This window comes from Gallus gallus, chromosome 4 (genome assembly GCF_016699485.2).
Source record: "Gallus gallus isolate bGalGal1 chromosome 4, bGalGal1.mat.broiler.GRCg7b, whole genome shotgun sequence".
Classification (NCBI taxonomy): domain Eukaryota; kingdom Metazoa; phylum Chordata; class Aves; order Galliformes; family Phasianidae; genus Gallus; species Gallus gallus.
This window is the reverse complement of record NC_052535.1, coordinates 9,481,768-9,493,562: the sequence shown is the minus strand read 5'-3', so window position 1 is coordinate 9,493,562 and position 11,795 is coordinate 9,481,768. Positions and strand designations below refer to the sequence as shown.

The window sequence follows — 11,795 nt, the reverse complement described above, 5'->3', positions numbered from 1 at the left end:
TTCAATAATGAGGTTCTCTCGCTACGTGATTTTGAGGGCAGGAAGTGTAATAGCTCCTTAACTTGCTGTTTTGGTTTAGATTTGTGTAGAAATACCTCAGTGTATGTTCCCTTTGCAGGACTGACCTAATCTAGTTGAACGCAAAGAAGAAAATTAGCCCCTTACTCTATAATTTCTTCAGAAGAATACTAGTGACTCTTACTAACACACACACACTCACAGAGGCTGGGGAGATCCCTCCAGGACAGAGGATGAAAGAACATCAGCCCTGTAGTAGGCTGAGGAAGTATCCTGCTCCACCAGCCTCCATGAAGGCCTCACATCTCTATGCCTGCCCTCCTCTTGGAAGGCCACCATGCAACAGATTGTCCCATGGATGCTGGGGATGGGAAAAGCAGGAGGGCTTGTGAAAACAGGGAGGCATAGGGAATATCTGCTTAGAGGAGACCCTGTGAAAAGAGCACATGGGACTCACTACTAAAGCAGCAGCTACTCCCTGGTAAACAAACACTGCACTCTCCAGAAAGACTGAGTTTGTAGCTGGGCTTGTAGGAAATAGCACAGCTAGGAGGCTACAGTTGCCTTAATTTTGGTTAGCCACTTCCCATCCTTCAGCAGCCCCATGTATGCTCTTCTTGCTTCTAAGAAAACACGAAAGTGGTTACCAGGCAGCAGTCTGCAGTGCAATGAATGCATAGTTGGAAATAACTTTGTCAGCATAGAGTCTCCTCACTCCTGAGCCACACAGGCCAGTACCACCCTGCTCATGCCATAGGCTCCAGCTTCCTCATGGCGAGTTATAGAAACGTGGTCTGCCCAGCTCAAGGGGATGGGCCAAGAAGCCCGAGATGACAACACAGCCCCTCTCCTAGCAGCACCCACAACAAACACACCCCTGCAGCAAAAGAGCAGTGATGCACCACAGGGGTTATCAGTCACGGAAAATTTGGGGTTTTAAAGCATTTATATATGCAGTTGCTTAGCAACATTTGCAGCCACCTTGCTGATGTAAGCCAACAAGCAGCATCTGAGGGCAGTGGTACCGCAGGTTTCCACAAGCAAGCACTCAGTATTGTGGCAGCCCAGCCAAAGGCCATGATGCCAGCCAGGCCAGGGATGAGCTTTTAAAAAATACTTTTCCCCTGCGTGCTGGTAGTATGTGAGCAATAGAGAGAACGGGGCTGTGGGTGGAATAAATATCAGATTCAAAGTTAGACTGCAAGGGTGAAACTCCTGCACAGAATGAGTCAGAGGGGAAAAAAAACGTCCCGAGTGACATTACAGTCACTGACATCACCATTCACCCCCTACATACACACGAACAGTCCCAGCAGTTCCTGCTGCTCTGCCTCTTTTGATGTGGGATGAGTCTCCCCACAGAGTGGGGTGCTCCAGCCCTGCCCCATGCTAGCATCACAGAAACATTAAGCATCATCTCTGCCCCCAGTTCCACCACACTGTTCTCACCCTCTCTCCTTTTGGTTGCCCTTTGATGGCACAGGATTCCACGTAGCAGCTCAGCAGACACATGTCATGGCATAGAGTGAGCGATGACGCACTATCCCTACACACAGCCTGCCCTTTGTTAGGCTCTGCTGGGACAGCTCTGAAGCCCCAGCCATGTTCCTATCCTCCCCCAGGTGTTCAGTTTGCAGGATTAGCATTTGTTCAGAATTCTGAGACAGAGTTAGGCTTCAAACTAATTGATTACGTGACCAGTAGCCCCATGGTCAGCATATCCCGCAAACGGAGGGGAGAAGGAAGCCGTCATGTTTCCAGTTCAGACAGTTGCAACAGAGCTGCACGTGGCCCTAGTGAACAAGCCTGTCACAGGGGAAGAAGGGCAGTGTCATCAGCTGAGGTAAGCAGTGCCTCACCACCATCTCCCCACATCCCTCCTGGTCACAGTGCTGACCAAGGGGTAGCTTCTACAGAGGGGAAAACCAAAGGAAACATCACCAGGGCCTGTCCTCCAGCAAGAAGGAACTCCTAGAGCAGTCTCTGTACAACACTATCCACAGACATCCCCACCTTCCTAAATATACTGGGGATAAACCCACAGCTGCAAACCTGGCTTCACAGCAAGGAATCTTGTTTACCTCATTTCTTTAAGGCAGTCAAGAAGTACTCCCCGTAAAGTACCATTAGGGTAAAGGCGGCAGCTCATCTCCTCTAACACATGGAGGTGGAACAGAGTGTACTATTGTACATGCTACTATTCAGCAACCCCCCAAGCCCACTTGAGGGGTGTCCAAGCAGCTGCAATTGCAATTTATATGCCCTGGTCCTTCATACAGATGCTGATGAGCCCTCCAGCTGCTCATGCCCCACCCTTCTCTTCCACCTCCCCAGCATGGCCAGTGCAGTTGGGTGGATCCATCCCTGCTAGAGCAGCCAGGCCCTCTGCCAGCTCCTGAAATTTCTCCAGGGAGCCCCATTCTTAGGGACTGGATTTTGTCCCTGTCTCAGCAGGGCAGGGCACTTCCCCAGCAGAACACAAAGCAGCAAGAAGGTTCGAGTCCTCAGGATACACAGAGCAGAGTATCACAGCAGGAGGCTCTGCTAAAAGCCTCCCCAGCAGATGCTGCTTTCCTCCTTCAGTATGTCCATCTACCACCGCTGGCCCTAGAAAGAGTCCAGCAGAGGGCAACAAAGATGATGGAGGGCCTGGAGCACCTCCCACACAAAGAAAAGCTGTGAGACCTGGATCTGTTCAGCCTAGATAAGACAGAGAGGGGAATCTAGATATTTATAAACATTGATCAAAGCAGTTGGATAAGGCCAGACTCTTTTCAGCGGTGCGTAGTGACAGGACCAGGAGCAATGGCCAAAAACCTAGAACGCAAGAAGTTCTACACAAATATGCAGAACATCTTTAAGGTGAGGGTGACAGAGCACAACAGGCTGCCCAGGGAGGTTGTGGAGTCTCCTTTTTTGGAGATATTCAAGACCTTGTGCAACCTACTATGGGGAACCTGCTTTAGTAGGGGACTACTCTGTCTGTAGAGGTCCCTTACAACCTCTGCAGTTCTGCAATTCTGTCAGGAACAGCACAGACTGGTCCCATAGACAGCAGGAGCTCAGGAATAAGTCTAAATCCAACAGCAACTTAGCCTACCCCATGCTCTGGGTCATCCAGGCACAGGCAACCTGAGCCCAGGCAAGGACATAGATGACCGGGGATCCACTGGAGTCTCCCACCTGCCTTCAGCCAGTGGAAGGCCACTTAACTCACTCTAAGCATCTCCAACCCCTCATAGCCCATGGGCTGGTGGCACCCAGGGCTGGGAGAAGTGTCTCCTTGCAGGCAGCTCCAGAGATGAAGTAAGCACACAGGAACAGGACAAAAAACACAGAGACAAATTCAGAGACTTAAAATCCCATTCATAAAAAATACATTAACTATACAGTGTACATCATTGTTACAGTATTAACAGCAGAAATCAGGGCAGAGGCACTTGGGGTCCAGGCAGGGGCCTTATTTGCAGATACCCATGAGAAGCAACAGGCCAGCAATGGCTGCCACTGCCTGACACACTGCTGCAGGAGCAGGCTTCCCAAACCAGGAGAGGACACCAAGGTATCAATGAAGCACTGCAAGTTGATCTTTGCCCATATCAGCATCATGCCACTGTTGAATCCAGAGGATAAACTCCCCAGATCCACTTGGTCAGCAGCCACCAGCCCCCCTTTCAGGGCATAGCCTGATGCCCTCACCAAGAGGGTTTCATATCTTAGTGCCAGCAGAGTCCTGTCCTGCACATGGGAGCAGACTGAAGCTCAACAATTAAAGCAGAGCTGACCATGCCATCATTCACAGCTGTCAGCCAGCAGACCTCAGCAGATCTTGCGGCAGGCCCAAGGCAAGGATCAAAGTGCTGTTCCATGGTTGTGTCCACAACATTGAGGACCATCCTAAGGCTCCCACTGCCTTTATGCCAGCCTGCCCTGCCCAGACCCCAGGGTCTGATGAGCTCCTCCTTCTCCTTGGCTGGGGGTGCCATGGACACGCAAAGCTGAACACACAGGCCTAAGCTTGCCAGTGCCATGTGACTGGCACAAGCACAGCTGTCCCAGCACCCCAACCCCACAGCACCAGAAACACATCCCAGTTCTCCAGCTGCTGGAGCAAGAAGCAGTTGTCGAGGCAGGATCAGTCCATGTTTGTGGCTGGGATTGCCCTTCCCTGGCATGAAGTAGCATGTCACAGCACACAGGAGCTGTTATCCACTCAGCTGCAGGATGGCAGGGACACAGAAGCATGGGGTACATCAGGGAGGCACGAGGTGTATCTGCCGTGGATCCTCCTCCAAACTTTCCACCAAAACCACATCTTACATCTCTGCAGGACAAACAATGAGATAGAAAAGAAAAGTAGTGAGACCATAGCAGGGGGGGATGCATTAGTACACTGGGTATCCCTACACCTGCTCCCAGAATCACCTGCAGAAGGGTTACAGCAGAAACCTGCATTCAGGGCTGCAGCTCCCTTCCCTCTTTACTAACTCCAAGTATGACTCAAGGCCAGCAGAAGCAACGCTTCCTTCCCCTCCCTTTGTACATCCAAAAAAATGAGTTGACTGATGGGAACAGATACTGGGAACTGTGACCTACAGGGGAGAGCAAGGATAGAAAAGATGACCCCCTCACCCCTGCTAAAGCCAACCTTACAATACTGTAATGCTGCCCAATAAAGCCAGAGAGACCCAGCATGACACTACCACTCTCTTCAGGGACACCGGCAGCCAAGCCCTCTATCAGTAAGGGAACATCTGCAGAGTGATATCACAACCCAGCTGTGCTTTCAGACAGCTGGAATTCCCCATTCCACCACTGCACACAGCATCCAAAGTGGTTTCGGTTCTGTAGGTGCCAGCATCCTACTCTGATAGACTTGCTCACTGTCAGTGTGTCCCAGTGGGCCTTTCTCCAGGCAGGTGCTAGGTGGTACTAATCAGTCTGAACCCTCACATTCCTCATGGGACATTTCCAATAGGCACATATCACTAGGGCTCTCCACCAGAACAGTACTGCCACCTCCACTTTAATAGCTGGGAAAACTGAGGTACCAGAGACACCCAAGTAGAAGAATTCCTGCCTCTCTCAAAAGAGCTTGAAAGCACGTGGTAATGATATTCAGATAAGCAAAGAAAAGTCATGCCCCAACTCCACACCAGTGTCAGAGCACAGTCATCTCTGCAGAAACCACAGTGATAGTGTCAGAGGCTGTACCATATCTGTGGGAAAGCCTGGTGGACAGAGCCATGTACATACCCTCTAATACTTTGTCCAGATCCGCAATGAACTCCTCCAGCTCCTGCGTGTCTCCAAGTTTAGCTAGTGGACAGAAAGACACCATCAGCCCTCTTTCATCCCACTCCCCTCCACCAACCCCCCTCCAATCTGGGCGAGGGGCACACAGATCAGAGCTGGCAGAGCTCTGGGAAAGAGGTTTCACAACAACGACACTACCCAAGGGCAGTATGGAAAGGAAATCCCCAGGGCCAACCGACTACAGGCACACACCTCCACACCCAAGAACTAGCTGTCTCCTCACAGCCCACCAACCCCATCCTCTCCCAGTTTCATACCCAGACTCTGGGAGCATGACTGTGGCAGCACAGTGGTCCAGCTACTAGGGATGGGACTTCCTTCACTGCTTGTAATACCTCCCCAATGCAGGGCAAGGAAACCCTGGCAAACAGCCCTTCAGACAGACCTTCCCACCTTACCTTTAGAGGAGTAAGGACCAGTGTGGGTGTTGAGATCTTCCTCACTGGAGTTCAAGCTGCTCGCTGGGGATGTGCTGGTACCTACAAGGTGCAAAGCATCAGTTGCTGCCCAAGGCCAGAGGCACCCAGTAAACAGACTGCAGAACCAGGGACTGACCCCGTGCACACTACAGGACCCCAGGCTACTTTCTCACTTGTTCGGTCCACCCACTCTTCCCTGGCTAGAAGGAATGCTTGAAGGCTGCTGGGCATCTTCTTTCCTGTTTCCTCAAGCAGCTCTGCAGAAGCAGTACCAACGGATGTTGGCAGCCCCTGGACCAGGACCCAGCTATAACCACAGCCCTCCCAGACACCGCATTACTCATCCTGCCCACATGAGTCAGGTCAGACAGGCAGCCCAGGGGCTGAACCAGCACGAAGCTTCGTGTTTTGCCATGGAAGACCCCCAGAGCCCTCACAGCGATTCCACCCTCAGGAACACCACCCTGCCCCCCAGCCCCACACTCACTCTCCAGCTCATCGATGCCGCTGTCGTACACGCTGTGCCCCGCTTTCCTCTTCAGCTCCTCCAGGTGCCGCTCATACTGACTCGCGGGGCCCCTGTCGAAGCCCTCGACGACCTCATCGAATTCCCGCAGCAGATCGCTGAGCTCGTCCGACATGGCTGCAGGGAAGCGTTGGGAAGTGAGGGGCTGGGGCCGCGCACCAGGCAAAGCCTCAGCCATCGCAGGAGCGGTCCCGGGCTGGCGGCCGAGAGATCGCATAGCCCGCAGCGCCCCACGAACAGGCTCCCCCCGGGCCGGAGAGGAGCGGGATCCCAGCAGAGCACAGCACTTACCGTCCCAACCCGCTCCGACGGAGCACAGACGGTCGCGGCGCGTTTTGTATCAGCGCCGCCGCCCCGCGGGCCGCTCCGCACCAATCGGCGGCACCGGGCGGGGCCGGGGCAGCGCCGGCAGCGGGGTGCGGTTGGCGCGGCTCCGTTCTGGGTCTCCCCGGGTTCCCCTCCAGCCCGGCCCGGTCCGGCCCAGCCTCCTCCTCCGCGCTGTTTCCCGGTGCGGTTGTCCGAGCGCGGTTGGCCCTTGGCTGGAGGTCGGCTATGTGCTCGTGGTCCTCAGCATCTCCTGCCAGCTGTCCGGACGAGTCATTAGTCCAACTCTTCCCAAAGAGAGCTTTTAACCTCCAGGAGGCTGCGACTGTCACAGAGTGGCGATGGAGTGCTTGAGTTTTGCCTTGGCCTGAAAAACTGCCCTACAGCAAGGGTGAGCGGCCGAGCCCAGAGGGTGATCGGTGGCACAGAGGCTAACTGGGGGGCAGTATCAGGCAGAGCACCCCAGGGGTCCGTTCTGTGTGCCGTCCTGTTCTACATCTTCTCTGACGGGATGCTGGGGCAGAGTGTACCCTCAGCAGGGCTGCAGGTGGCATCAGCCTGGGAGGAGTGGCAGGCACAGCAGAGGGCCGCGCTGCCATCCAGAGGGACCTCGAAGCTGCTCTGTCCTCTCTGCTTCTAGGATGATCAGCAGGTTCCGTCTGTAGTTTCAACCCACATCACCTTGGTGATCTCAGAGGCCAATGGAGAGCTCTGATTGCTTTCTGCCATCCCTAAATCAAAGTGAAAATCCTTCGGGTGAATGAGCAGGTCACAGAGGGAAACCACAGTCCTTACAGGAAAAAAGAAAAAAAAAAAAAGGCATGTCTGTGTTTTCCAACTGTGCTCATTTGGATCATTGGAGTTTCCTTTAGCTCTTACTCCTACACAGAGCCATCAGCTAAAGCTGACACTTTCTGGGTGTAAGCCTGCATGGGCATGTGTCTCTCCTTCAGTGTTACTTGTGAGCGTTCAGGCTGAGAGGCCTGAGTCCAGACAGCACTCTACAACACGTTCCCATGAGTGATGGGTTCAGCCAGTGCCTGCGTTCAGCTCAGAGCTGAATAATTTCAGCATCGGCAATTGCCATACAGAGGAGTTCCTCAGCCACCAGTCTGTCTCACGGCTTGATGAAGTGACAGGAACAAACACTGGGATGTCATCCAGAGAAATGAGCTTGGCCACTGTGGACTTTGCTGGGAACCATCTGATGTTTTAGCACTTTTCCCATTAAATGCATGCCATGGAGCAGAGGAAGGCATTCCCTGCCCCCTGCTGCTGGCCTTTGGGTGCAGGCAGGACTCTGTCAGCCCGATTCTGTTCTGAAAATAAAAATCCATTTTCCATCATTTTAGCTAAGCACACCAATAAGATGATGGTGTCAGCAGCATTTTTCAGTGTCCCTTTATTCCTTCCAGTGCAGGGCGGCACAGAACCTGTATTTAGAAGAAATTGCACGTTGGCCATCGAGAAGCAAGCAGTCATTACAGCAGTGTCCCACACTGCATTGGGACTGGCCAGGCTCCGATTTGCCATACCGTGCTCTGGGCTTTTCACTGTAAATGACACAGTATGGGGAAGGCTGGAAACCCCAGGCAATTCCCCTCCTACCAAGCCACAGCAGCCAGCTTCGGGCGGGTTCTGCCTCCAAACTCTTGCTTTTCTTCTAAGGGCACGCAAAGCCCAGCCAGTCAGCTTTTGTCCCACACTGCCAGCACAGTGCTGCCCTTGATGCCCCTGTGACAGCTCTTTTCAGCGGGGGTGCAGTGCCACTCATTTTCTAGGTCAAACATAATCAGGTATTGACCCCTTGGTCCTCAGCCTGCCACAGGAGCGTGACCCCTTTCCTGTCTGGACTTAAACCCCCAGGTAGTTTCTCTGCTCTCAGAAATACAGATGAAGCAGTGTTTTGCTTGTAATGAAGGAGCTTATTTTGAGTCATTTAAATTCTCTTAGTTCACCGTGAACTAAGATAAAGTGTTACGTGGTGCCATACACAATGCCTACGTGTGTATCCTTTGTTTCTTCGCTGTTGGCTATGAAACACTTCCTTGTGATTTTGAATCACTGATCCTAATACTGTGAGATACCACCAGTTCTAACCTTCTTAAGACCTCTGAAGCTGACTCTAGCTGTAAAACCCCTCTGGTGCTGCATGACCCAAACTGTTTCTGGCAGTGAGTAAGCGGGCAGCCCACAGCTGCCCCCAGCAGCATCACCCTACCCTGGCACCTGGGGGCTGCAAACAGCCAGACAAACTTTCCAGCTGTTTTAAAGCATACTTTTAGAGCGGTTTGCAGATTCCGGTGGGTAGGAGGGTAAAAGAGGCTGAAGCTGAAGCATAGCAAAAGCCAAGCAGACTTGCCAGGATCTAGCTTTACTTCTATCCTTCAGCCTTGTGTCTGCATCTCTTCTTAAGAGTGGGCCTATTGGGTCAGCAGCTGAGCAAGGGTCGGGCAAAGTGCTTCAGGAACAACAGCGCTCTGCAACTGATTCAAGAAGTCTTGTTTGTTTGAGGAAGCTGAAATAAAACAAGTCATATGCAAGCACACGTGCCAGGCAGTGTCTGCTGCTGTGCTTCTGAAAGAGCGCTGCATGCTGCTGAGAGGAAGCAGCACACTTGCAGAAGTGGTGACAGCTGCCCTCATGTGGAGCTTTCAGCAACATCCCGGTGTTCGTCCCATGCCAGGGAAGTCTCAAGCCTTGTATGCAGTGGAAGGGCCTTGCGCTGAAAGTGATTTTTTGTTTTTATCAGTAAAAAATAATAATCCATCTTTGAAAAGCGCATTTCTCTGCAGGGGCTGCAAAGGACAGAGTGCTTCTCAGTGAGCACTCAGTGCCCTCTGTTGTGCTCTGATACAGTGCTCGGCAAGCAAACTTTGAAAGGAATTTTCTTGCAAAGCGAAACAAATAGTGTTTCATCATAGCCATCACCTTCAGGTTAACGTAATCAGGAGCAAGAATTAAATGCCCCACGTAGCAGTGCTTTTGAAAAGGTACTTCTTCCCATGGCCCGTGGGGAGCAGCACATGAAACACACAGTGCTCACCTGTGCACACGATTGAAGTGAATGTGAGAGCAGCCGGACTGTCTGCTGGAGTGCCTCTACGGGGCACAGAGGTGGCTGCAAAACTTTTCGTTGCCTTTAAGCCCTTGCATGGTTTCCAAAGGGGCACAACGATGGCTCGATGCTGGTCTGGGGTCAGCTGTCAGCCAAACACACAGCCTGCATGTCATACACATCTTCTGGCTCTGCAATATATTTCCCCAAAGTGCTTCTCATTTGGTCTTTTGCTGGCATCTTCAAACTGCAGCTTGCCACTATTACCACTGCAACTTGTGCCTTTCCTTTACCCCTATTGTAACCTTCTCCATCAGATGTGTTACCAGGGAATCTCCTACACAACACTCCTTTAGGACGGCCCTTCCCAGGATATCCCATCAACCTGCTGCACTAAGCAAGACTTGCCTATCTATTCCCCACGCGTCCAACACTTCATATTTCAACATGATGACAAAAATATGATTTGCGGTCCAGGTGTCACATTGGCGTAATGATTTGAGTGCCCTTATGTCCATTTAAAGACATAGTGATCATCTGCTTTTTCTTGAATTTAAAATTACGAATATTTGTAACCACTCCTCCCAAACTGAAGATCTGATTCCTTCCCAGTGCTCTCTCTTGAGGGTTTCATGGAAAAGGCGTCCAACTGCTGTAAAACCCCTTCCCTGAGCTGCCAAGGGCACTGGCTACTAGAAGACCTTATCCTCATTAGTGCTGCTAACGGACTCAAGCTGTCGTGGCTGACATGAGATGAGGTGTCACTCACACCCCGTGGGGACAGTGAGACCAGCGCTGACTGTTGGCTGAGGAGCAGTCTCACTGATGTGCCAGAGGCTTTTAGGAAGAAATTGAAAGGTCTCCCAGAGGGTCTGCTTTTGCACCAGGTATAATCCCGCATCTGTCGGCACAGACCAGCTGCTCTGCTGCCTTCCTGGATGTGATCCTGGTTGCACAGCTGGCCATTGGCTGTCTGAGCGTGTTGACGGCCCCAGGAGCATTCAGCAGACTCACAGTGCCCCGTGTTTATCTGTTCCTGCAGAGTCAACAGCACTGCTAATCGCTGGATTCGTGGGAGGCTTTCACCAGCTATCTTTCAGCACACTCATCCTTCTTTAGCCTGCTGTTTTCCGGGTACTGCTTCTCCATCCATTCTGAGTGTACCCATTTACAGGAAAAGGCCCTTTTCAAAGCAAGAGTTCAACCCCCAGCAGTGCAGCTGAGAAGATACAGTACCCTGTGTAGGTATCATGCACTGGGCAGATGAGGCTGTTGTGGAATATCTCCTCTCTTTGCCTGGTGCCAGAAAGATCACATATTCATTAACAATCCTTTTGATGCTACAAAGGATGGCCAAAGCCACAGCACTGTAATGACAAGTGTGGGGCACGTGAGCTGAGCTGTGGGCTCCCTGCTCACAAAGAGGGAAGTGCTGGAGCACACAGGTCTGAACTTGAATTGTGCCCACAAAACAAAACTTAATCTCTAATGAAAACCTACTTCTGTTGCTTGCATTACCCCTAAGTGTTTTCCCATGGTCACCAATTTCACCTGAGCATGCAGAGGACGCACAGACTGTTTCCAACAGAAAAGGCCCAAATATTTAGTCTATCTCAATCCTTGCTGTCACCCCTAATCCCATTACTAATCCCTATCAGTCCTAACCTAAAATTAACCCTAGCTCTATTTCTACCACTAAAAGCACACCAAGCCTATACCCTGCCGTTAGTCCTAGGAAAAAAGATTTAATCATTGAAACTAATATGGTGCATTTACCCATCTCTACCCACACCAAAACTTCCCTAAAGTAATTAAATTATCCTGAGAAAGCTCCAACCCACTCAAAAACCTGGAACTAGGAGGACACGACCATAACCTTACATGGAAATTCAGCATTAGCCCTGACCTTAACTGCACACCTCATGCAGGGACCTGTGCAGAGCCAACGGCCCAAAACTTCCCAAGGATGCTGGCCCCTTCTGTGATTCCCCTTCCACCTCGCATCCTAGGACTGACTCTAGGATTGACTCAAGGTTCCTATAAGGAACATAGGAAAACATGGACAGAATAAATCACTGCTTGAACTTTGGTCTTCCTTTGGCAATTAATCTCCAGTCCCACCGTGCTACCTCTC

The 11,795-nt window shown here is 51.6% G+C and overlaps 1 protein-coding gene across 1 annotated transcript; it reads right to left on the bottom strand.

Annotated features, from left to right (window-relative positions):
• Positions 1 to 3,363: 3,363 nt before the first annotated feature.
• On the bottom strand, positions 3,364 to 6,609 carry RGCCL (regulator of cell cycle-like). Its single transcript, XM_420264.8, has 5 exons — positions 6,571 to 6,609; positions 6,241 to 6,396; positions 5,733 to 5,813; positions 5,275 to 5,337; positions 3,364 to 4,342 (listed from the first exon to the last, which is right to left on the bottom strand). The coding sequence occupies exons 2-5, from the start codon at positions 6,392 to 6,394 to the stop codon at positions 4,335 to 4,337; spliced, it is 306 nt and encodes a 101-aa protein (XP_420264.4). The 5' UTR covers positions 6,395 to 6,396; positions 6,571 to 6,609; the 3' UTR covers positions 3,364 to 4,334.
• Positions 6,610 to 11,795: the final 5,186 nt, after the last annotated feature.

Excerpts from the sequence above, each read along its gene's own strand:
- RGCCL (XM_420264.8), bottom strand. The coding sequence starts at position 6,394 with ATGTCGGACGAGCTCAGCGATCTGCTGCGGGAATTCGATGAGGTCGTC. Across the intron at positions 5,814-6,240 it reads CGGCATCGATGAGCTGGAGA|GTACCAGCACATCCCCAGCG; the intron begins GTGAGTGTGGGG and ends TGCACCTTGTAG. Across the intron at positions 5,338-5,732 it reads TGGTCCTTACTCCTCTAAAG|CTAAACTTGGAGACACGCAG; the intron begins GTAAGGTGGGAA and ends TCTGTCCACTAG.